The 23,684-nt window shown below is 59.7% G+C and overlaps 3 protein-coding genes across 8 annotated transcripts in view; 1 reads left to right on the top strand and 2 right to left on the bottom strand.

The window, feature by feature from the left end:
- The window catches only part of AHNAK (AHNAK nucleoprotein), a 38,648-nt gene extending 26,805 nt beyond the window's left edge, over positions 1-11,843 (bottom strand). For 3 of the 6 annotated variants that reach the window (XM_090129559.1, XM_090129560.1, XM_090129555.1), the window contains exon 1: positions 11,768-11,826. The gene's annotated coding sequence lies outside the window, so the exon portion shown is untranslated. Of the gene's footprint in view, positions 1-11,757 lie in introns of all 6 variants that reach the window. The other 3 variants (XM_090129557.1, XM_090129558.1, XM_090129556.1) reach the window with 3 other exon arrangements.
- On the top strand, positions 344-19,635 carry LOC149913464 (uncharacterized). Its single transcript, XM_090129584.1, has 4 exons — positions 344-367; positions 18,832-18,993; positions 19,260-19,391; positions 19,456-19,635. Exons 1-4 carry the CDS (start codon positions 344-346, stop codon positions 19,633-19,635), a joined length of 498 nt encoding a protein of 165 aa, XP_089985710.1.
- Positions 19,636-22,844: 3,209 nt separating this feature from the next.
- The window catches only part of EEF1G (eukaryotic translation elongation factor 1 gamma), a 35,425-nt gene continuing 34,585 nt past the window's right edge, over positions 22,845-23,684 (bottom strand). Inside the window, exon 10 of the mRNA XM_090129689.1 lies at positions 22,845-23,095. Within this exon, the coding sequence (XP_089985815.1) occupies positions 22,937-23,095 (159 nt within the window). The 3' untranslated portion in view covers positions 22,845-22,936. The remainder of the gene's footprint in view (positions 23,096-23,684) is intronic.

Below are 23,684 nucleotides of genomic sequence, written 5' to 3' on the forward strand. Positions count from 1 at the left end.
CCATCAGAACCAGCCCCACAACCACCCCAAATCCACCCTAAATCCACCCCACAGCCGCCCTCACCCCAAACCCAACCCATCCAACCCCACACAGAGCAGAGAGGAACCCAAAACCCCAAATCCCCCCCCCCCCCTCCCACCCTATGGATAAAGGGGGAAGTGGGGCGGCTGTGGGATTTCGGGGCTGTGGGGTTTTGGGGCTGTGGGGTTTCGCTTCCCTTTTTCCTCCCACCACCAACCGCAGCCCTATAGGGCGGCCCCATAGGGCGGCCCCATAGCATGGCCCTATAGGGCGGCGTAATGGGGACAGATGTCCTCGTGGGGGACCCCAAAAAGGACAATAATGGGGACTCCGTTGAGGACGATGGTGAGACCCCAAAAAGGACCCAGAGCAGACCCCAAAAAGGACGACCCCAAAAAGGAGGACCAGTGGGACCCCAATGAAGACCCACAGACCCCTCCCAACCCCATACCACACCTGGCCCCATATCCCTGCCCTATACCCCTCCGGCCCCATATCCCCATCCTATATCCCCACCCCATATCCCTACCCTATACCCCTCTGGCCCCATATCCCCACCCCATATCCTCATCCTATATTCCCACCCCATATCCCCACCCCATATCCCTACCCTATACCCCTCTGGCCCCATATCCCCACCCTATATCCCCCTGGCCCTATATCCCTGCCCCATAACCCCCTGGCCCCATACCCCCCCACCCCATATCCCCACCCCATACCCTTCTGGCCCCATATCCCTGCCCTATATCCCCGTCCCATACCCTTCTGGCCCTATATCCCCGCCCTATACCTCCCCAGCCCTATATCCCCACCCCATATCCCTGCCCTATATCCCCACCCCATAACCTCCCAGTCCCATAACCTGCCAACTTCATATCCCCACCCTATATCCCCGCCCTATACCCCTCAGGCCCCATATCCCCACCCTATATCCCCTGGCCCTATATCCCTGCCCCATAACCCCCTTGGCCCCATACCCCCCACCCCATAGCCCCACCCCATACCCTTCTGGCCCCATAGCCCCGCCCTATATCCCCACCCCATACCCTTCCGGCCCTATATCCCCGCCCTATACCTCCCCAGCCCTATATCCCCACCCCATATCCCTGCCCTATATCCCCACCCCATAACCTCCCAGTCCCATAACCTGCCAACTTCATATCCCCACCCTATATCCCCGCCCTATACCCCTCAGGCCCCATATCCCCACCCTATATCCCCTGGCCCTATATCCCTGCCCCATAACCCCCTTGGCCCCATACCCCCCACCCCATAGCCCCACCCCATACCCTTCTGGCCCCATAGCCCCGCCCTATATCCCCACCCCATACCCTTCCGGCCCTATATCCCCGCCCTATACCCCCCCCCCGGCCCCATATCCCCACCCTATATCCCCCTGGCCCTATATCCCTGCCCCATAACCCCCTGGCCCCATACCCCCCCCACCCCATATCTCCATCCTATATCCCCACCCCGTATCCCCACCCATATCCCCACCCCATATCCCTACCCTATACCCCTCTGGCCCCATATCCCCATCCTATATCCCCCTGGCCCTATATCCCTGCCCCATAACCCCCTGGCCCCATATCCCCCATCCCATATCTCCATCCTATATCCCCACCCCATACCCCCACCCCATATCCCCCCACCCCATATCCTTCTGGCCCCATATCCCCACCCTATACCTCCCCAGCCCTATATCCCCGCCCCATATCCCTGCCCTATATCCCCGTCCCATACCCTTCCGGCCCTATATCCCCACCCTATATCCCCGCCCTATACCCCCCCCCCGGCCCCATATCCCCGCCCCACACCCCCCCGGCCCTATACCCCACAAAGTTATTTATGGCAGCCACGCGCTGCCCTATATTTAGCACTGCCCCCCCTGCCCTGCGCCGCCCTATGGGGTTTCTATGGGGTCCTTATGGGGTCATTATAGGGTTCTATGGGGTCCTTTTGAGGTCATTATAGGGTTCCTATGGGGTCCTTATGGGGTCCTTATAGGGTTCTATGGGGTCCTTTTGAGGTCATTATAGGGTTCCCATGGGGTTCCTATGGGGTTCTATGGGGTCCTTATAGGGTTCTATGGGGTCCTTTTGAGGTCATTATAGGGTTCCTATGGGGTTCCTATGGGGTTCTATGGGGTCCTTATAGGGTTCTATGGGGTCCTTATGGTGTCCTTATAGGGTTCCTATGGGGTCCTTATGGGGTCATTATAGGGTTCCTATGGGGTTCCTGTGGGGTCCTTTTGAGGTCATTATAGGGTTCCTATGGGGTCCTTATGGAGTCCTTATAGGGTTCTATGGGGTCCTTATGGGGTCCTTATAGGGTTCCTATGGGGTCCTTATGGGGTCCTTATAGGGTTCTATGGGGTCCTTATGGGGTCATTATAGGATTCCTATGGGGTCCTTTCGAGGTCATTATAGGGTTCCTATGGGGTTCCTATGGGGTCCTTATGGGGTCCTTATAGGGTTCCTATGGGGTCCTTATGGGGTCATTATAGGGTTCCTATGGGGTCCTTATGGGGTCCTTATGGGGTCATTATAGGATTCCTATGGGGTCCTTTCGAGGTCATTATAGGGTTCCTATGGGGTTCCTATGGGTTCCTTATGGGGTCCTTATAGGGTTCCTATGGGGTCCTTATGGGGTCATTATAGGGTTCCTATGGGGTCCTTATGGGGTCCTTATGGGGTCATTATAGGATTCCTATGGGGTCCTTTCGAGGTCATTATAGGGTTCCTATGGGGTTCCTATGGGTTCCTTATGGGGTCCTTATAGGGTTCCTATGGGGTCCTTATGGGGTCATTATAGGGTTCCTATGGGGTCCTTATGGGGTCCTTATGGGGTCATTATAGGATTCCTATGGGGTCCTTTCGAGGTCATTATAGGGTTCCTATGGGGTCCTTATGGGGTCATTATAGGATTCCTATGGGGTCCTTATGGGGTCATTATAGGGTTCCTATGGGGTTCCTATGGGGTCCTTATGGGGTCATTATAGGATTCCTATGGGGTTCCTATGGGGTCCTTTTGAGGTCCTTATAGGGTTCCTATGGGGTCCTTATGGGGTCATTATAGGATTCCTATGGGGTCCTTATGGGGTCATTATAGGATTCCTATGGGGTTCCTATGGGGTCCTTATGGGGTCCTTATGGGTTCCTAGGGGGTCCTTATGGGGTCATTATAGGGTTCCTATGGGGTTCCTATGGGGTCCTTATGGGGTCCTTATGGGGTCCTTATAGGGTTCCTATGGGGTCCTTATGGGGTCCTTATAGGGTTCCTATGGGGTCCTTTTGAGGTCATTATAGGGTTCCTACGGGGTTCTATGGGGTCCTTATGGGGTCCTTACAGGGTTCCTATGGGGATCCTATGGGGTCCTTATAGGGTCCTTATAGGGTTCCTATGGGGTCCTTTTGAGGTCATTATAGGATTCCTATGGGGCTCCTATGGGGTCCTTATGGGGTCCTTATAGGGTTCCTATGGGGTCCTTTTGAGGTCCTTATAGGGTTCCTATGGGGTCCTTATAGGGTCCTTAAAGGGTTCCTATGGGGTCCTTATGGGGTCCCTATGCAGTCTCCATGTCACCCTATGGGGTTTCTATGGGGTCCCTGTGTCACCCTATGGGTATCCCTATATGGGGTCCCTATGGGGTCTTGGTGTCACCCTATGGGTATCCCTATATAGGGGTCTCGAGATCACCCTATGGGGTCCCTATATGGGGTCCCTATGGGATCCTGGTGTCACTCTATGGGGTCTCCATATGGGGTCTCTATGGGGTCTCAGTGTCACCCTATAGGTATCCCTATATGCGGTCCCTATGGGGTCTCGAGATCACCCTATAGGGTCCCTATATGGGTTCCCTATGGGGTCTCGGTGTCACCTTATGGGTGTCCCTATATGGGGTCCCTATGGGGTCTCGGTGTCATCTTATGGGTATCCCTATATGGGGTCCCTATGGGGTCTCGGGATCACCCTATGGGGCCCCTGCATCACCCTATGGGATCCCTATGGGGTCCCTGTGTCACCCTATGGGGTCCTTGTGTCACCCTATGGGTGTCCCTATATGGAGACCCTATGGGGTCTCAGGATCACCCTATGGGTGTCCCTATGGGGTCCTGGTGTCACCCTATGGGGTCCTTATATGAACTCGCTATGGGATCGCTGTCATTTATGGTCCCTACGAGGGACCCACCCAGACCCCACAGACCCCATAGGAGCCCACAGACCCCACAGCCCTATGGGACCCACAGAACCCCACAGACCCCACAGACCCCATAGGAGCCCACAAGACCCCAGAGCCCTGTGGGACCCACAGAACCCCACAGACCCCACAGGACCCTACAGACCCCATAGGAGCCCACAGACCCCCCCCTGACCCCACAGCCCTATAGGTCCCACTGACCCCACAGAACCCACAGCCCTGTGGGTCCCACAGACACGGGTGGGGTCAGAGGACCCGCAGACCCCACAAATCCCATAGGAGCCCACAGACCCTATAGGAGCCCACAGACCCCACATCTGCATAGGTCCCACAGACCCCATAGGACCCTAAAGACCCCACAGAACCTCACAGACCCCACAGCCCTATGGGGCCCACAGACCCCACAGGAGCCCACAGATCCCTCAAACCCCACAGGACCCCACAGACTCCCCAGACCCCACAGGAGCTCACAGATCCCATAGGAGTCCACAGACCCCACAGGACCCTACAGACCCCACAAAACTCCACAGCCCTATGGGACCCACAGAATCCCACAGACCCCACAGATCCCACAGGAGCCCACAAACCTCACAGACCCCATAGCCCTATGGGGGCCACAGACCCCATAAGAGCCCACATACCCCACAGACCCCATAGGAGCTCACAGACCCCATAGGAGCTCACAGACCCCACAGACCCCATAGAATCCCCCAGACCCCACAGACCCCATAGGAGCCCACAGACCCCACAGAATCCCCCAGACACAACAGACCCCATAGAATCCCCCAAACCCCACAGACCCCATAGGAGCCCACAGACCCCACAGAATCCCCCAGACCCCACAGATCCCACAGACCCCACAGACCCCATAGGATCCCCCAGACCCCTCGGACCCCATAGAATCCCACAGACCCCACAGATCCCACAGACCCACAGACCCCAGAACCCTTCAGACCCCATACGAGCCCACAGACTCCCCAGACCTCACAGACCCCACAGAATCCCCCAAAACCCCACAGACCCCATAGAATCCCCCAGACCCCACAGACCCCATAAAATCCCCCAAACCCCACAGACCCCATAGAATCCCCCAGACCCCACAGACTCCACAGACCCCACAGACCCCCCAGCCCCCCATAGACCCCATAAAATCCCCCAAACCCCACAGACCCCATAGGAGCCCACAGACCCCATAGAATCCCCCAAACCCCACAGAGCCCCCAGAGCCCCCAGACCCCATAAAATCCCCCAAACCCCACAGACCCCCCAGAGCCCCCAGACCCCATAAAATCCCCCAAACCCCACAGACCCCATAGGAGCCCACAGACCCCCCAGACCCCATAAAATCCCCCAAACCCCACAGACCCCCCAGAGCCCCCAGACCCCATAAAATCTCCCCAAACCCCACAGACCCCATAAAATCCCCCAAACCCCACAGACCCCATAGAATCCCCCAGACCCCACAAACCCCATAAAATCCCCCCAAACCCCCCAGAGCCCCCAGACCCCATAAAATCCCCCAAACCCCACAGACCCCCCAGACCCCATAAAATCCCCCAAACCTCACAGACCCCACAGGAGCCCACAGACCCCCCAGACCCCATAAAATCCCCCAAACCCCACAGACCCCATAAAATCTCCCCAAACCCCACAGACCCCCCAGAGCCCCCAGACCCCATAAAATCCCCCAAACCCCACAGACCCCATAGGAGCCCACAGACCCCCCAGACCCCATAAAATCTCCCCAAACCCCCCAGACCCCATAAAATCCCCCAAACCCCCCAGACCCCATAGAATCCCCCAAACCCCACAGACCCCCCAGACCCCATAGAATCCCCCAAACCCCACAGACCCCCCAGACCCCATAAAATCCCCCAAACCCCACAGACCCCATAGAATCCCCCAAACCCCACAGACCCCATAAAATCCCCCAGACCCCCCAGACCCCATAGAATCCCCCAAACCCCACAGACCCCATAGGAGCCCACAGACCCCCCAGACCCCATAGAATCCCCCAAACCCCACAGACCCCATAAAATCCCCCAGACCCCCCAGACCCCATAGAATCCCCCAAACCCCACAGACCCCCCAGACCCCATAAAATCCCCCAAACCCCACAGACCCCATAGAATCCCCCAAACCCCACAGACCCCATAAAATCCCCCAGACCCCACAGACCCCATAGAATCCCCCAAACCCCACAGACCCCATAAAATCCCCCAGACCCCCCAGACCCCATAGAATCCCCCAAACCCCACAGACCACCCAGACCCCATAAAATCCCCCAAACCCCACAGACCCCATAGAATCCCCCAAACCCCACAGACCCCATAGGAGCCCACAGACCCCCCAGACCCCATAGAATCCCCCAAACCCCACAGACCCCCCAGACCCCATAGAATCCCCCAAACCCCACAGACCCCCCAGACCCCATAGAATCCCCCAAACCCCACAGACCCCCCAGACCCCATAGAATCCCCCAAACCCCACAGACCCCATAAAATCCCCCAGACCCCCCAGACCCCATAGAATCCCCCAAACCCCACAGACCCCATAGGAGCCCACAGACCCCCCAGACCCCATAGAATCCCCCAAACCCCACAGACCCCCCAGACCCCATAGAATCCCCCAAACCCCACAGACCCCCCAGACCCCATAGAATCCCCCAAACCCCACAGACCCCATAAAATCCCCCAGACCCCCCAGACCCCATAGAATCCCCCAAACCCCACAGACCCCATAGGAGCCCACAGACCCCCCAGACCCCATAGAATCCCCCTCACCCCCCAGCCCCCCCAGACCCCATAAAACCCCCCAAACCCCACAAACCCCCCCCCCCCCATCCCCACGGCTCCCCACGTGGCGCCGCACCCGCAGCCGCTCCCGGACCGGTTCCACCGCCCCGCCCCCACGCGTGACTCCGCCCCACGGGATGGGGGGGGGGGTGGGGGGGGTGGGGAACCCTCTGGGTGCGGCCGCCCCATAGACAGATCCCATAAACCACACGGATCCCATAGGAACCCTACGGGACCTCAAAGAGCCCGCTGACCCTACAGTCCTATGGGGCCCACGGACACGCGTGGGGTTGGGGACCCAAAGAACCCCAGAGGACCTCATAGGACCCCATAGGAACCCACACAACCCCATAGGACCCCATAGGAACCCACAGAACCCCATAGGACCCTACAGAACCCCACAGGACCCCACAGACCCCATAGAACTTCACAGACCCCACAGTCCTATGGGCCCACGGACACGAGTGGGGTTGGGAACCCAAAGTACCCCACAGAACCCCATAGGACCCCATAGAACCCCATAGGACCCCATAGGAACCCACACAACCCCATAGGACCCCATAGGAACCCACAGAACCCCATAGGACCCTACAGAACCCCACAGGACCCCACAGACCCCATAGAACTTCACAGACCCCACAGTCCTATGGGCCCACGGACACGAGTGGGGTTGGGAACCCAAAGTACCCCACAGAACCCCATAGGACCCCATAGAACCCCATAGGAACCCATAGGAACCCACACAACCCCATAGGACCCCACAGGACCCCATAGGAACCCCATAGGACCCTACAGAACCCTATAGGACCCCACAGAACCCATAGAACTTCACAGAACCCACAGCCCTATGGGCCCACGGACACGAGTGGGGTTGGGGACCCAAAAAACCCCACAGGACCCCACAGGACCCCACAGAACCCATAGGACCTCATAGGACCCCATAGGAACCCATAGGAACCCACAAACCCCACAGACCCCATAGAACTTCACAGACCCTACAGCCCTATGGGGCCCACGGACACGAGTGGGGTTGGGGACCCAAAAAACCCCACAGGACCACACAGGACCCCACACAACCCCATAGGACCCCACAGGACCCCATAGGAACCCCATAGGACCCTACAGAACCCCACAGGACCCCACAGACCCCATGGAACTTCGCAGACCCCACAGCTTTATGGGGCCCACGGACATGGGTGGGGTCAGAGGACCCACAGACCCCACAGAACCCCATAGGAACCCACAGGACCCCACAGACCCCATAGAACTTCACAGACCCCACAGCCCTATGGGGCCCACGGACACGAGTGGGGTTGGGGACCCAAAAAAACCCCACAGGACCACACAGGACCCCATAGGACCCCATAGGACCTCATAGGAACCCATAGGAACCCACAAACCCCACAGACCCCATAGAACTTCACAGACCCCACAGCCCTATGGGGCCCACGGACACGGGTGGGGTCAGAGGACCCACAGACCCCACAGAACCCTACAGAACCCCAGAGACCCTACAGGACTCCACAGAACCCGACAGGACCCTATAGGATCCCATAGGAACCCAAAGACCCCATAAAACCCCATAGGACTCCACAAACCCCACAGAAACCCCACAGACCCCACACCTATGGGGCCCACGGACACGGGTGGGGTTGGGGAACCAAAGGACCCCACAGAATCCCCCAGGACCCCATAGGAACCCACAAACCCCATAGGACCCCACAGACCCCACAGCCCTATGGGGCCCACGGACACGAGTGGGATCAGAGGATCTGCAGACCCTACAGAACCCCACAGGACCCCATAGGACCCCACAAACCCCATAGAACTTCACAGACCCTACAGCCCTATGGGGCCCACAGGCACGGGTGGGGTCAGAGGACCCACAGATCCCATAGGACCCCACAGAACCCCACAGGACCCCATAGGTCCCCATAGGAACCCACAGACCCCATAAACCCCACAGACCCCACAGAACCCCCCTGACCCCATAAGAACACACAGACCCCACAACCCCCCCCACGTGGCCCTAAATCCCACCCCCTTCCCCCACCCCAAAACCGCCCTAAACCCCCCCCCCCCACACACCCCCCCTTTATAACAAAAAACCCCAAAACACCCCAAAACACCAAACCCTCCGCCGACCCCAAAACCTCCCCGATTTCCCCCAAATCCCAAAAAAAGCCCCAAAAAAGCCCCAAATTCCGCTTCCCACCCGCAATTTTCCCCCCCCAACCCCCTTCCCCCCCCCCCACACCGCACCCACGCGAGACGACCGCGCCCTTCCCCCCCCCCTCCTCCCCCCCCCATAGAAAAGGGCGCGGAGTGGGCGGGGCCACGCGTGACCACGCCCCCACGCGGGGACTCCCCGGCGCCAACGGGACATTGGGTGGGGTGGGGGGGGGGGGGTGGGGAGGGTGCCACGCCCTGCTCGCGCTCTCGGAATCCCCCCCCCCTCAACAACCCCCCCCCAACCCACGGGAAAACGCGAACGCGCGTGGGTCGATCGTGGGGGGGGAGCAGGAGAGAGAAAAAAAACGGGAGAAACGAGCCGAAAAACGCGGCGTGGGACCCCACCCCCCCCCCCACCCCCCCGCACCCCCCCGCACCGACACCTAACGTTGCCTCCTCCCCCCCCCGAAAACCCACGGACACGCGTGGGGTATGGAAAAGGCACGCGTGGGGGGGGGGCGGCAAAGTGACGGGTTTGGGGGGAAATTAGGGGAAAACGCCCCAAAATTGAGGCGTGGGACCCCCCCCCCCCTCCCCCCCCACTTCCCCGACCCACGGACACGCGGCATCGAGGGCCCCCACGCGTGGGGTATCGTAAAGACACGCGTGGTGTGTATGGGGGGGGGGGCAACGTGACGGATTTGGTGGGTGGGCTGGGGGGGGCGGGGGGGGGGTTGGGGTTGAAATGGGACAAACGGCCCTAAAATGAGCCCTAAAAGGCGGCCCGCACCCCACGCGTGACACGCGTGGCGGGGGAGAAACGGCACCAAACGGCGGCTTCGGCCCCAAAAATCTCGCGTGGGGGGGTGGGATTGGGGGGGGGGCACAGCCAGGGATATTGAGGGCGTGAAAAGGGGCGGAGTGCCACAAAGCGACCCACGCGTGGACCCTCCCCACAAAAAAAAACACGCGTGGGTGCCCCCACCCAATGCAGACTACTCCGGAACCCCCCTTATGAAAACAGCCCCAAAAGACCCCACGCGGGACAACCCCCCCCGCCCCGCCCGATGTACCCCCGCGACCCCACCCTCCCCACTAAAAAAAACACGAGTGGGTGCCCCCAAACCAACGCTCCCCCCTCACAAACAGAAAAGCGCTCAAACCGCCCCAAAACCCCCCAACGGCGACCCCCCCCCCGTGTCCACAACGTCCCCACGGCCCCACCCGTGTCCCCCCCCACCCCCCCACCCCGTCACGAGTGGGCGCGGCTCTTCTCCCCCCCCCCCCCCCGTCCGCCTTTCCCCCCTCGCACGGCACGCTCCAAAAAACCCCAAACGGCCCCAAAATCCCCACCCGGGACCCCCCCTCATAACCCATCCCCCCCCCCCCCCCCAATACCCCACTCGCGACACCGCCCCGCTCCCTACGGCGATCGTCTCGCGTGGGACCCCCCCGTGCCCCACCCCGCGCTATTTACAACTACGGCACAAACCTCCCCCCCCCCCTCCCCTCCCGCCCCCCCCCGCAAAGAGCCTCCGAAGCCCCCAAACTCCCCCCAAAAAACCCCACGAGCGTCTCCCACCCGCGCTGCAACCTCACCCCCACTCGTGACCCCTCCATAAACACGCGTGGGACCCCACCTTACGCCCCCCCCCCCTCTTCTCGTCCCAACGCACCGCCGAATTCCTACTCGGCCCCCCCCCACAATGCCCCCAAGCCGCCCCCAGACCCCCCTACGGTGACCCCACGCGTGTCCGCAAACCCCACAAACTCCACTCCAGACGCCCCCATAAACACGCGTGGGTCCCCTCCTTACCCCCATTCCGCCCCCCTCGTCCAAATTCCTCCTCGAAACCCCCCAAATGCCCCCAACCCCCCCCCCCAGGACCCCCCTACGTTGACCCCACGCGTGCCCCCCAACCCCACTCGTGACCCCTCCAAGCACACGCGTGGGACCCCACCTTCTCCCCCCCCCTCACGTCCAAATTCCTCCTCGCACTCCCCCCCAATGACCCCAAACCCCCCCCGAATGCCCCCTACCCCCCCCACCCCCTCCCCCTCCCCCCCACGCGTGTCCCCAACCCCCTCAACCCCACTCGTGACCCCACAACAAACCCCTCCTCCTCTCCCCCCCCCCGCTTTCCAACTTTCCCCAAACCCCCCCTTTCCATAACTTCCCATATCGACACCCCCCCTTTCTCCCATTACCCCCCCACCCCACGCGTGTCCCCAACCCCCCCAACCCCCACTCGTGACCCCACAACAAACCCCTCCTCCTCTCCCCCCCCCCCGCTTTCCAACTTTCCCCAAACCCCCCCTTTCCATAACTTCCCATATCGACACCCCCCCTTTCTCCCATTACCCCCCCACCCCACGCGTGTCCCCAACCCCCCCAACCCCCACTCGTGACCCCACAACAAACCCCTCCTCCTCTCCCCCCCCCCCGCTTTCCAACTTTCCCCAAACCCCCCCCTTTCCATAACTTCCCACACCTCCCCCCCCCCATTTCTCCCACTACCCCCCCCACCCCACGCGTGTTTTTCCCCCCCCCCCCCCACCCCACGCACAGCCGCTCACCGCCCCGTCACGCCGCTCCGCTCCCGGCCCCGCAGTGGCCGCGCCCCGAACCGCGAGCCGCTCTTGTAGGGCGGGGGGGGGGGTGGGGGGTGGGGGGGGGGGAAGGACGGAGGGTGGGGGGGGGGGGGGAGGGGCGGAGCGAAGAGGGGCGGAGGGCGGGGGGGGTGCGGGGGGGGGGGGCGTGGGGAGACGGAGCCGGAGGGACGCGCAGCGCCCCATAGGGACGCGTAGGGAGAGATATAGGGGACACGTGGGGACGTGTGGGGACGTATGGGGACATATGGGGACATATAGGGACCCACATTGCCCCATAGGAATCCATGGGGACGCATAGGGACCCATAGAGAGCCATAGAGACATACAGGGACATATAGGGACACATAGGGACATATAGGGACCCATAGACATAGGGACACGTGGGGACATATAGGGACATATAGGGACATATAGGGACCCATAGAGACCCATAGGGACACGTGGGGACGTATAGGGACCCATAGAGACCCATAGGGACATATAGGGACCCACAGCGCCCCATAGGAACCCAAAGGGACACGTGGGGACCCATAGAGAACCATAGGGATGCGTAGGGAGAGCTATAGGGACACGTGGGGACGTGTGGGGACGTATGGGGACCCGCGTTGCCCCATAGAGACCCATAGGGACATATAGGGACGTATAGGGACCCATAGGGACACATAGGGACACATGGGGACATATAGGGACACATAGGGACCCATAGGGACCCATAGGGACATATAGGGAGCCATAGGGAGCCATAGGGACATACAGAACCTCATAGGGACGCATAGGGAGCTGTTGGGACAGGTGGGGACATATAGGGTCATGTAGGGGCATATAGGGACACTTGGGGATCTATAGAGAGCCATAGGGACACGTGGGGACGTATAGGGACCCGTAGAGAGCCATAGGGACATGCAGCGCCCTATAGGGACACAGAGAGAGCTGTAGGGACACCTGGGGACATATAGGGACATATAGGAGCATATAGGGGCATATAGGGACACATACAGGCCCATAGAGACCCATAGGGATCCATAGGGACTCACAGAACCCCATAGCGACCCACAGGAGACTCCTCTGAGACTTATAGGGCCCTATAGACACCATAAAGACCCATAGGAACCCCACAGGGACCCACGGGGACCCATAGATCCCATAGAAATCCATAGAGACCCTATAGAATCCTATAAGATCCCATAGAGACCCACAGGGACCCACAGACCCCACAGAAATCCATAGAGACCCTATAGAATCCTATAAGATCCAATAGAGACCCACAGGGACCCATAGGGACCCCACAGAAATCCATAGAGACCCCATAGAATCCTATAAGACCCCACAGAGACCCCAGGGACCCACAGACCCCATAGAAATCCATAGAGACCCCATAGAATCCTATAAGACCCCACAGAGACCCCAGGGACCCACAGACCCCACAGAAATCCATAGAGACCCCATAGAATCCTATAAGACCCCACAGAGACCCCAGGGACCCACAGACCCCACAGAAATCCATAGAGACCCCATAGAATCCTATAAGACCCCACAGAGACCCCCAGGGACCCACAGACCCCATAGAAATCCATAGAGACCCCATAGGGACCGATGAGACCCATAGAGACAGCCTAGACCCCACAGAAATCCATAGAGACCCCATAGAGTCCTATAAGATCCCATAGGGACCCACAGACCCCATAGAAATCCATAGAGACCCCATAGAAATCCATAGAGACCCCATAGAGTCCTATAAGATCCAATAGAGACCCACAGGGACCCATAGGGACCCCACAGAAATCCATAGAGACCCCATAGAATCCTATAAGATCCCATAGAGACCCACAGGGACCCATAGGGACCCCACAGAAATCCATAGAGACCCCATAGAGTCCTATAAGACCCCACAGAGACCCCAGGGACCCACAGACCCCACAGAAATCCATAGAGACCCCATAGAATCCTATAAGACCCCACAGAGACCCCCAGGGACCCACAGACCCCATAGAAATCCGTAGAAACCCCATAGGGACCGATGAGACCCATAGAGACACCCTAGACCCCACAGAAATCCATAGAGACCCCATAGAGTCCTATAAGATCCCATAGGGACCCACAGACCCCACAGAAATCCATAGAGACCCCATAGAGTCCTATAAGACCCCATAGAGACCCCCAGGGACCCACAGACCCCATAGAAATCCATAGAGACCCCATAGAGTCCTATAAGACCCCATAGAGACCCCCAGGGACCCACAGACCCCATAGAAATCCATAGAGACCCCATAGAGTCCTATAAGATCCCATAGAGACCCCAGGGACCCACAGACCCCACAGAAATCCATAGAGACCCCATAGGGACCCCATAGGGACCCATAGAAATCCATAGAGACCCCATAGAGTCCTACAAGATCCCATAGAGACCCCAGGGACCCACAGACCCCACAGAAATCCATAGAGACCCCATAGAAATCCATAGAGACCCCATAGAATCCTATAAGACCCCACAGAGACCCCCAGGGACCCACAGACCCCATAGAAATCCATAGAGACCCCATAGAATCCTATAAGACCCCACAGAGACCCCCAGGGACCCACAGACCCCATAGAAATCCATAGAGACCCCATAGAGTCCTATAAGATCCCATAGAGACCCCAGGGACCCACAGACCCCACAGAAATCCATAGAGACCCCATAGAGTCCTATAAGACCCCACAGAGACCCCCCAGGGACCCACAGACCCCATAGAAATCCATAGAGACCCCATAGAGTCCTATAAGACCCCACAGAGACCCCCCAGGGACCCACAGACCCCACAGAAATCCATAGAGACCCCATAGAGTCCTATAAGACCCCACAGAGACCCCCCAGGGACCCACAGACCCCACAGAAATCCATAGAGACCCCATAGAGTCCTATAAGACCCCACAGAGACCCCCCAGGGACCCACAGACCCCACAGAAATCCATAGAGAACCCATAGAATCCTATAAGACCCCATAGAGACCCCCAGGGACCCACAGACCCCACAGAAATCCATAGAGACCCCATAGAAATCCATAGAGACCCCATAGAGTCCTATAAGATCCCATAGAGACCCCAGGGACCCACAGACCCCATAGAAATCCATAGAGACCCCATAGGGACCCCATAGAGACCCATAAGGCCCCATAGGGACCCATAGGGACCCCCAGGCCCCATACAGATCCACAGGGGACACCCATAGGACCCCCACAGGACCCCCCCCAGAAACCCCATAGGGACCCATGGGGCGACCCATAGAAACCCCACACAAAACCCCACCGAACCCCTCCCCCCCCCAAGAAACCCCATAGGGACTCACAGAAACCCCACAGAAACCCTATAAATCCGCCCCCCCTCCCCTTTGGCCCCGCCCCCGGGGATCTCCCCCGTAGCTCCGCCCCCCGGGAACCCCCCTCAGGGTCCCCCTTTTAGCCCCGCCCCCCTCCGCCCCCCTCCCCCACCCGGAACCCCCCTTTTCCGCCCCTCCCCCCCCCCGTAGGGAATCCCGGCCCCGCCCCGCCCAGGAATCCCCGCAGGCCACGCCCACAAACCACAAAGCCACGCCCACCGCGAAGCCACGCCCACTTCCAGGCCACGCCCCCCCCCCGCGCGCCCAGCAGCCGGCCGCTCCCATTCAGACCCCGCCCCTCCGTGGGCGCTTCTGATTGGCTGAAAGCAAGCAGAGCCCGCCCTACGGGATCTATGGGGCTGCCCCACACATTTACGGGGTTTAGCCCATATCTACGGGGCCGCCCCACACATCGATGGGGTTTAGCCCATATCTATGGGGCTGCCCCACACATCTATGGGGTTTAGCCCATATCTATGGGGCCGCCCCACACATCGATGGGGTTTAGCTCATATCTATGGGGCCGCCCCACACATCGATGGGGTTTAGCCCATATCTATGGGGCCGCCCCACACATCGATGGGGTTTAGCTCATATCTATGGGGCTGAGACCACATCTATGGGGTTTAACCTGCATCTATGGGGCTGCCCCACACATCGATGGGGTTTAGCTCATATCTATGGGGCCGCCCCACACATCGATGGGGTTTAGCTCATATCTATGGGGCTGCCCCACACATCGATGGGGCTGAATTCACATCTATGGGGCTGAATTCACATCTATGGGGCCGAGATCACATCTATGGGGCCAAACCCACATCTATGGGGCTGAATTCACATCTATGGGGCTGAGCCCACATCTATGGGGCAGAACCCATATCTATGGGGTTAAGACCACATCTATGGGGTTGAATTCACATCTATGGGGCTGAGCCCACATCTATGGGGCTGAACCCATATCTATGGAGCTGCCCCACACATCTATGGGGCTGAGACCACATCCATGAGGCTGAACCCACATCTATGGGGCTGAACCCCCATCTATGGGGCTGAACCCCCATCTGTGGGGCTGAAGCGTATCTGTGGGGCTGCCCCACACATCGATGGGGTTTAAGCCATAGCTATGGGGCCGAGATCACATCTATAGGGCTGAACCCACATCTATGGGGCAGAACCCATATCTATGGGGCTGAGACCACATCTATGGGGCTGCCCCACACCCCTATGGGGCTGAGCCCACAGAACCTATGGGGCTGTCCTATAGGGCGGTGCCCCACGGCTGTGGGTCTCGCGTGGCCGTGGGGGGGGGCGGGATCAGGAAGACCCCCCCCCTCCCCTCCCCTTCTCCTCCCCCCCCCGAGGTCACGTGGGGAATTTTTGGGATTCCGGAGCGGCGGCCGCGGGCGGAGACGCGTCCCAAAGGGTGGCAAAACGCCCCATAGCGGCCCTATGGCTGCCCCATAGCTGCCCTATAGCTGCCCTCTAACTGCCCCACAGCGGCCCTATAGCTGCCCCATAGCTGTCCTACAGCTGCCCCATAGCTGCCCTATAGCTGCCTTATAGCTGCCCCATAGCTGCCCCACAGCTGCCCCATAGCTGCCCCATAGCTGCCCTGTAGCTGCCCCATAGCTACCCTATAGCTGCCCCATAGCTGCCCCATGGCTGCCCCATAGGGGCTCTGTAGCTGCCCCATAGCTGCCCCACAGCTGCCCCATAGCTGCCCTATAGCTGCCCCATAGCGGCCCTATAGCTGCCCTACAGCTGCCCCATAGCTGCCCCATGGCTGCCCCATAGCGGCTCTGTAGCTGCCCCATAGCTGCCCCACAGCTGCCCCATAGCTGCCCTATAGCTGCCCTATAGCTGCCCTACAGCTGCCCCATAGCTGCCCTATAGCTGCCCCATGGCTGCCCCATAGCGGCTCTATAGCTGCCCCATAGCTGCCCCATAGCTGCCCTATAGCTGCCCCACAGCTGCCCCATAGCTGCCCCATAGCTGCCCTATAGCTGCCCCACAGCTGCCCTATAGCTGCCCCATAGCTGCCCTATAACTGCCCTATAGCTGCCCCATAGCTGCCCTATAGCTGCCTTATAGCTGCCCCATAGCTGCCCCATAGCTGCCCTATAGCTGCCCCACAGCTGCCCTATAGCTGCCCTACAGCTGCCCCATAGCGGCTCTATAGCTGCCCCATAGCTGCCCACAGCTGCCCTATAGCTGCCCAATAGCTGCCCCATAACTGCCCTATAGCTGCACTATAACAGCCCTATAGCTGCCCCATAACTGCCCTATAGCTGCCTTATAGCTGCCCTATAGCTGCCCCATAGCTACCCATAGCTGTCCCACAGCTGCCCCATAGCTGCCCCACAGCTGCCCTATAACTGCCCTACAGCTGCTCTATAACTGCCCCATAGCTGCCCCATAGCTACCCATAGCTGTCCCACAGCTGCCCCATAGCTGCCCTATAGCTGCCCCATAGCTGCCCCATAGCTGCCCTATAGCTGCCCTATAGCTGTCCCATAACTGCCCTATAGCTGCCCCATAGCTGCCCTATAACTGCCCTATAACTGCCCTACAGCTGCTCTATAACTGCCCTATAGCTGCCCCATAGCTGCCCCATAGCTGCCCTGTAACTGCCCTACAGCTGCCCCATAGCTGCCCTATAGCTGCCCCATAGCTGCCCTATAGCTGCCCCATAGCTGCCCTATAGCTGACCTATAGCTGTCCTACAGCTGCCCTATAGCTGCCCCATAGCTGCCCTGTAACTGCCCTATAGCTGCCCCATAGCTGCCCTATAGCTGCCCTGTAACTGCCCTACAGCTGCCCCATAGCTGCCCTATAACTGCCCTATAACTGCCCTATAGCTGCCCCATAGCTGTCCTATAGCTGCCCTATAGCTGCCCCATGGCTGCCCCACAGCTGCATACTGGAACGCAGTGCTATATTTCAGTCTGTACTGGTGTGTACTGGTCCATACTGGTCCATACTGGTGCACACAGCTCCATACTGGTCCATACTGGTCCATACTGGTGCACACACAGCTCCATACTGGTCCATACTGGTGCACACAGCTCCATACTGGTCCATACTGGTCCATACTGGTGCACACAGTTCCATACTGGTCCATACTGGTCCATACTGGTGCACACACAGCTCCATACTGGTCCCTACTGGTGCCCACAGTTCCATACTGGTCCCTACTGGTGCACACACAGCTCCATACTGGTCCATACTGGTGCACACAGCTCCATACTGGTCCATACTGGTCCATACTGGTGCACACACAGCTCCATACTGGTCCATACTGGTGCACACAGCTCCATACTGGTCCATACTGGTCCATACTGGTGCACACAGCTCCATACTGGTCCATACTGGTGCACACAGTTCCATACTGGTGCACATACTGGTCCGTAGTGGTGCACACACAGCTCCATACTGGTCCATACTGGTGCACACAGCTCCATACTGGTCCATACTGGTCCATACTGGTGCACACACAGCTCCATACTGGTCCATACTGGTGCACACAGCTCCATACTGGTCCATACTGGTCCATACTGGTGCACACAGTTCCATACTGGTGCACATACTGGTCCGTAGTGGTGCACACACAGCTCCATACTGGTCCATACTGGTGCACACACAGCTCCATACTGGTCCATACTGGTGCACACAGTTCCATACTGGTCCATACTGGTCCATACTGGTGCACACACAGCTCCATACTGGTCCATACTGGTGCACACGGCTCCATACTGGTCCATACTGGTCCATACTGGTGCACACAGCTCCATACTGGTCCCTACTGGTGCCCACAGTTCCATACTGGTCCATACTGGTGCACACACAGCTCCATACTGGTCCATACTGGTGCACACAGCTCCATACTGGTCCATACTGGTCCATACTGGTGCACACGGCTCCATACTGGTCCATACTGGTGCACACAGTTCCATACTGGTGCACATACTGGTCCGTAGTGGTGCACACACAGCTCCATACTGGTCCATACTGGTGCACACAGCTCCATACTGGTCCATACTGGTGCACACAGTTCCATACTGGTCCATACTGGTCCATACTGGTGCACACACAGCTCCATACTGGTCCATACTGGTGCACACAGCTCCATACTGGTCCATACTGGTGCACACAGTTCCATACTGGTCCATACTGGTCCCTACTGGTGCCCACAGTTCCATACTGGTCCATACTGGTGCACACAGCTCCATACTGGTCCATACTGGTGCACACAGTTCCATACTGGTGCACATACTGGTCCGTAGTGGTGCACACACAGCTCCATACTGGTCCATACTGGTGCACACACAGCTCCATACTGGTCCATACTGGTGCACACACAGCTCCATACCGGTGCTCACAGTTCCCTGCAGCTCCGTGCAGCTCCGTGCAGTTCCGTACTGGTCCATACTGGTCCATACTGGTCCATACTGGTCCGTCCTGCCGCCCCACCCTCTGACTCACTTCCGGCCGCGCTGACTCACAGACACACGGCTGGGAGGGGGCGTGGCCAAAGCCGAGTGGGCGTGGCCAACCGCGCGGAGTGGGCGGGGCCAGCGGTGACTCACGGGCGCGGCGCCGGGTGGGCGGGGCTAAGCGGGGGGAGTGGGCGTGGCCACGAGCGGTGGGCGGGGCTACGGAGGAGCGTGAGTGACAGATGCAGCGGCACCACGTGGTTCGGGGCCACCAGTGTCGCCCTACCGCCACCCCATGGCCACCCCAGTGCCACTCCATTGTCACCCGTGTCATCCTACTGCCACCCCATGGCCACCCCAGTGTCACCCATGGCCACCTTATGGCCACCAGTGCCACCCCATGGCCACCAGTGTCACCTCAATGGCCACCAGTGTCACCCCATGGCCACCCCATGGCCAACAATGTCACCCCATGGCCACCAGTGTCACCTCATGGCCACCAGTATCATCCCAGTGCCACCCCAGTGTCACCCACTGCCATCCCATGGCCACCAGTGTCACCCAGCGCCACCCCAGTGTCACCCAGTGCCACCCCATTGCGACCAGTGCCACTCCAATGGCCACCAGTATCACCCCATGGCCACCCCATGGCCACCAGTGTCACCCCATGGCCACCCCATTGCGACCAGTGCCACCCCACGGCCACCAGTGCCACCCAGTGCCACCAGTATCACCCAGTGCCACCCCAGTGCCACCCACTGCCACCCCATGGCCACCCCATTGCCAACAATGTCACCCCATGGCCACCAGTATCACCCCATGGCCACCCCAGCGCCACCCCATGGCCACCAGTGCCACTCCATTGTCACCCGTGTCATCCTACTGCCACCCCATGGCCATCCCAGTGTCACCCATAGCCACCCCATGGCCACCAGTGCCACCCCATGGCCACCAGTGTCACCCATAGCCACCCCATGGCCACCAGTGCCACCCCATGGCCACCAGTGTCACCCCATGGCCACCAGTATCACCCAGCGCCACCCCAGTGTCACCCACTGCCATCCCATGGCCACCAGTGTCACCCAGCGCCACCCCAGTGTCACCCAGTGCCACCCCATTGCGACCAGTGCCACTCCAATGGCCACCAGTGTCACCCCATGGCCACCAGTGTCACCCAGTGCCACCAGTATCACCCAGTGCCACCCCAGTGTCACCAAGTGCCACCTCATGGCCACCAGTGTCACCCATGGCCACCAGTGTCACCCCATGGCCACCAGTGTCACCCCATGGCCACCCCATGGCCAACAATGTCACCCCATGGCCACCAGTGCCACCCCATGGCCACCAGTATCACCCAGTGCCACCCCAGTGTCACCCCGTGCCACCTCATGGCCACCAGTGTCACCCATGGCCACCAGTGTCACCCCATGGCCACCCCATGGCCAACAATGTCACCCCATGGCCACCAGTGCCACCCAGTGCCACCCCATGGCACCCCATAGCCACCAGTATCACCCAGGGCCACCCCAGTGTCACCCCGTGCCACCTCATGGCCACCAGTGTCACCCATGGCCACCCCATGGCCACCAGTGCCACCTTATGGCCACCAGAGTCACCTCATGGCCACCAGTGTCACCCTACTGCCACCCCACTGCCACCCCATGGCCACCAGTATCACCCCATGGCCACCCCAGCGCCACCCCATGGCCACCAGTGCCACTCCATTGTCACCCGTGTCATCCTACTGCCACCCCATGGCCATCCCAGTGTCACCCATGGCCACCCCATGGCCACCAGTGTCACCTCATGGCCACCAGTGTCACCCAGTGCCACCCCATTGCGACCAGTGCCACCCCAATGGCCACCAGTGCCACCCAGTGCCACCAGTATCACCCAGTGCCACCCCAGTGCCACCCACTGCCACCCCATGGCCACCCCATTGCCAACAATGTCACCCCATGGCCACCAGTGCCACCCAGTGCCACCAGTATCACCCAGTGCCACCCCAGTGCCACCCAGTGCCACCTCATGGCACCCCATGGCCACCAGTGTCACCTCATGGCCACCAGTGTCACCCTACTGCCACCCCACTGCTACCCCAGTGTCACCAGTATCACCCAATGCCACCCCAGTGTCACCCCATGGTCACCAGTGTCACCTCATAGCCACCCGTATCACCCAGCGCCACTCCAGTGTCACGCACTGCCACCTTATGGCCACCAGTGCCACCCCATGGCCACCAGTGTCACCTCATGGCCACCAGTGTCACCCTACTGCTACCCCATGGCCACCCCAGTGTCACCAGTGTCACCTCATGGCCACCAGTATCACCCAGTGCCACCCCACTGTCACCCCATAGCCACCAGTGTCACACAGTGCCCCCTTTTACCCCCTTTACCCCAATGCCCCCATTGCCCACCTTGCCCCAAATGCCCCCATTACCCCATTACCCCCTTTACCCCCATTGCCCCCATTACCCCAAATGCCCCCATTACCCCAAATGCCCCCATTACCCCAAATGCCCCCATTGCCCCCATTGCCCCAAATGCCCCCAATACCCCCTTTACCTCCATTACCCCAATGTCCCCCATCCCCCCAATACCCCCCTTACCCCACTGCCCCTATTGCCCCCATTACCCCAATGCCCCCTTTACCCCCATTGCCCCCATTACCCCAAATGCCCCCATTACCCCAAATACCCCCATTACCCCCTTTACCCCCAATGCCCCCTTTACCCCAAATGTCCCCATTACCCCCTTTACCCCCATTACCCCCATTACCTCCTTTACCCCCTTTACTCCCATTACCCCAAATGCCTCCATTACCCCCTTTACCCCCATTGCCCCCATTACCCCAAATGCCCCCATCACCCCAAATGCCCCCATTACCCCCTTTACCCCCATTACCCCTTTACCCCCATTGCCCCCATCACCCCAAATGCCCCCATTACCCCCTTTACCCCCATTACCTCCTTTACCCCCATTACCCCAAATGTCCCCATTACCCCCTTTACCCCCATTACCTCCTTTACCCCCTTTACTCCCATTACCCCCTTTACCCCCATTGCCCCCATTACCCCAAATGCCCCCATTACTCCAAATGCCCCCATTACCCCCTTTACCCCCATTACCCCTTTACCCCCATTGCCCCCATTACCCCAATCTCCCCCATCACCCCATCACCCCCAATGCCCTCATTACCCCCATTACCCCCCCCCCCCCAATTAAGGCGCCCATCACAAACCACAACCACAGCCGTTTCCTCTCCATTTATTCCCCCTGCTGACACCGCAGCCCCCAGCAGTGCCCCCCCCTGCCCCCCCCCCGGTGGGGGGGCCGTGTTCCATCACTTGAACACTTTGCCCTGGTTGAAGGGTTTCCCCACGTGGGCGAATTCCCCTTCCCAGGAGAAATATTCCGTCACCAAGGTGCGGCACTCGGCGCTGCCGGGCTCCAGCTTCCGCCACGTGTAGGATTCGTAATCGACCTGCCAGTCTGGGCTCAGCTGGGGGGAGGAATGGGGGGTTTGGGGTCACTATGGGGGGGTTTGGGGGCACTATGGGGGGGTTTGGGGGCACTATGGGGGGGTTTGGGGGGCTTTGGGGGCAGTATGGGGGGGTTTGGGGGCACTATAGAGGGGCTTGGGGGGGTTTGGGGGCAGTATGGGGGGTATAGGGGGGAATAATGGGGGGTTTGGGGGCAGTATGGGGGGGTTGGGGGGAATAAGGGGGGTTTGGGGGCAGTATGGGGGGTATGGGGTCAGTATGGGGGGGTTTGGGGGGAATAATGGAGGGTTTGGGGTCAGTATGGGGGGGTTTGGGGGCAGTATGGGGGGGTTTGAGGGGGTTTGGGGGCAGTATGGCGGGTATAGGGGGGAATAATGGGGGGTTTGGGGGCAGTATGGGGGGTCTGGGGGAAGTAATGGGGGGTATGGGGTCAGTATGGGGGGGTTTGGGGGCAGTATGGGGAGGTTTGGGGGGAATAATGGGGGGTATGGGGTCAGTATGGGGGGGTTTGGGGGCAATATGGAGGGTGTGGGGGGAGTAATGGGGGGTATGGGGGCAGTATGGGGGGGTTTGGGGGCACTATGGGGG

This window comes from Phasianus colchicus, chromosome 37 (assembly GCF_987193195.1).
Source record: "Phasianus colchicus chromosome 37, bPhaCol1.hap1.1, whole genome shotgun sequence".
Taxonomy (NCBI): domain Eukaryota; kingdom Metazoa; phylum Chordata; class Aves; order Galliformes; family Phasianidae; genus Phasianus; species Phasianus colchicus.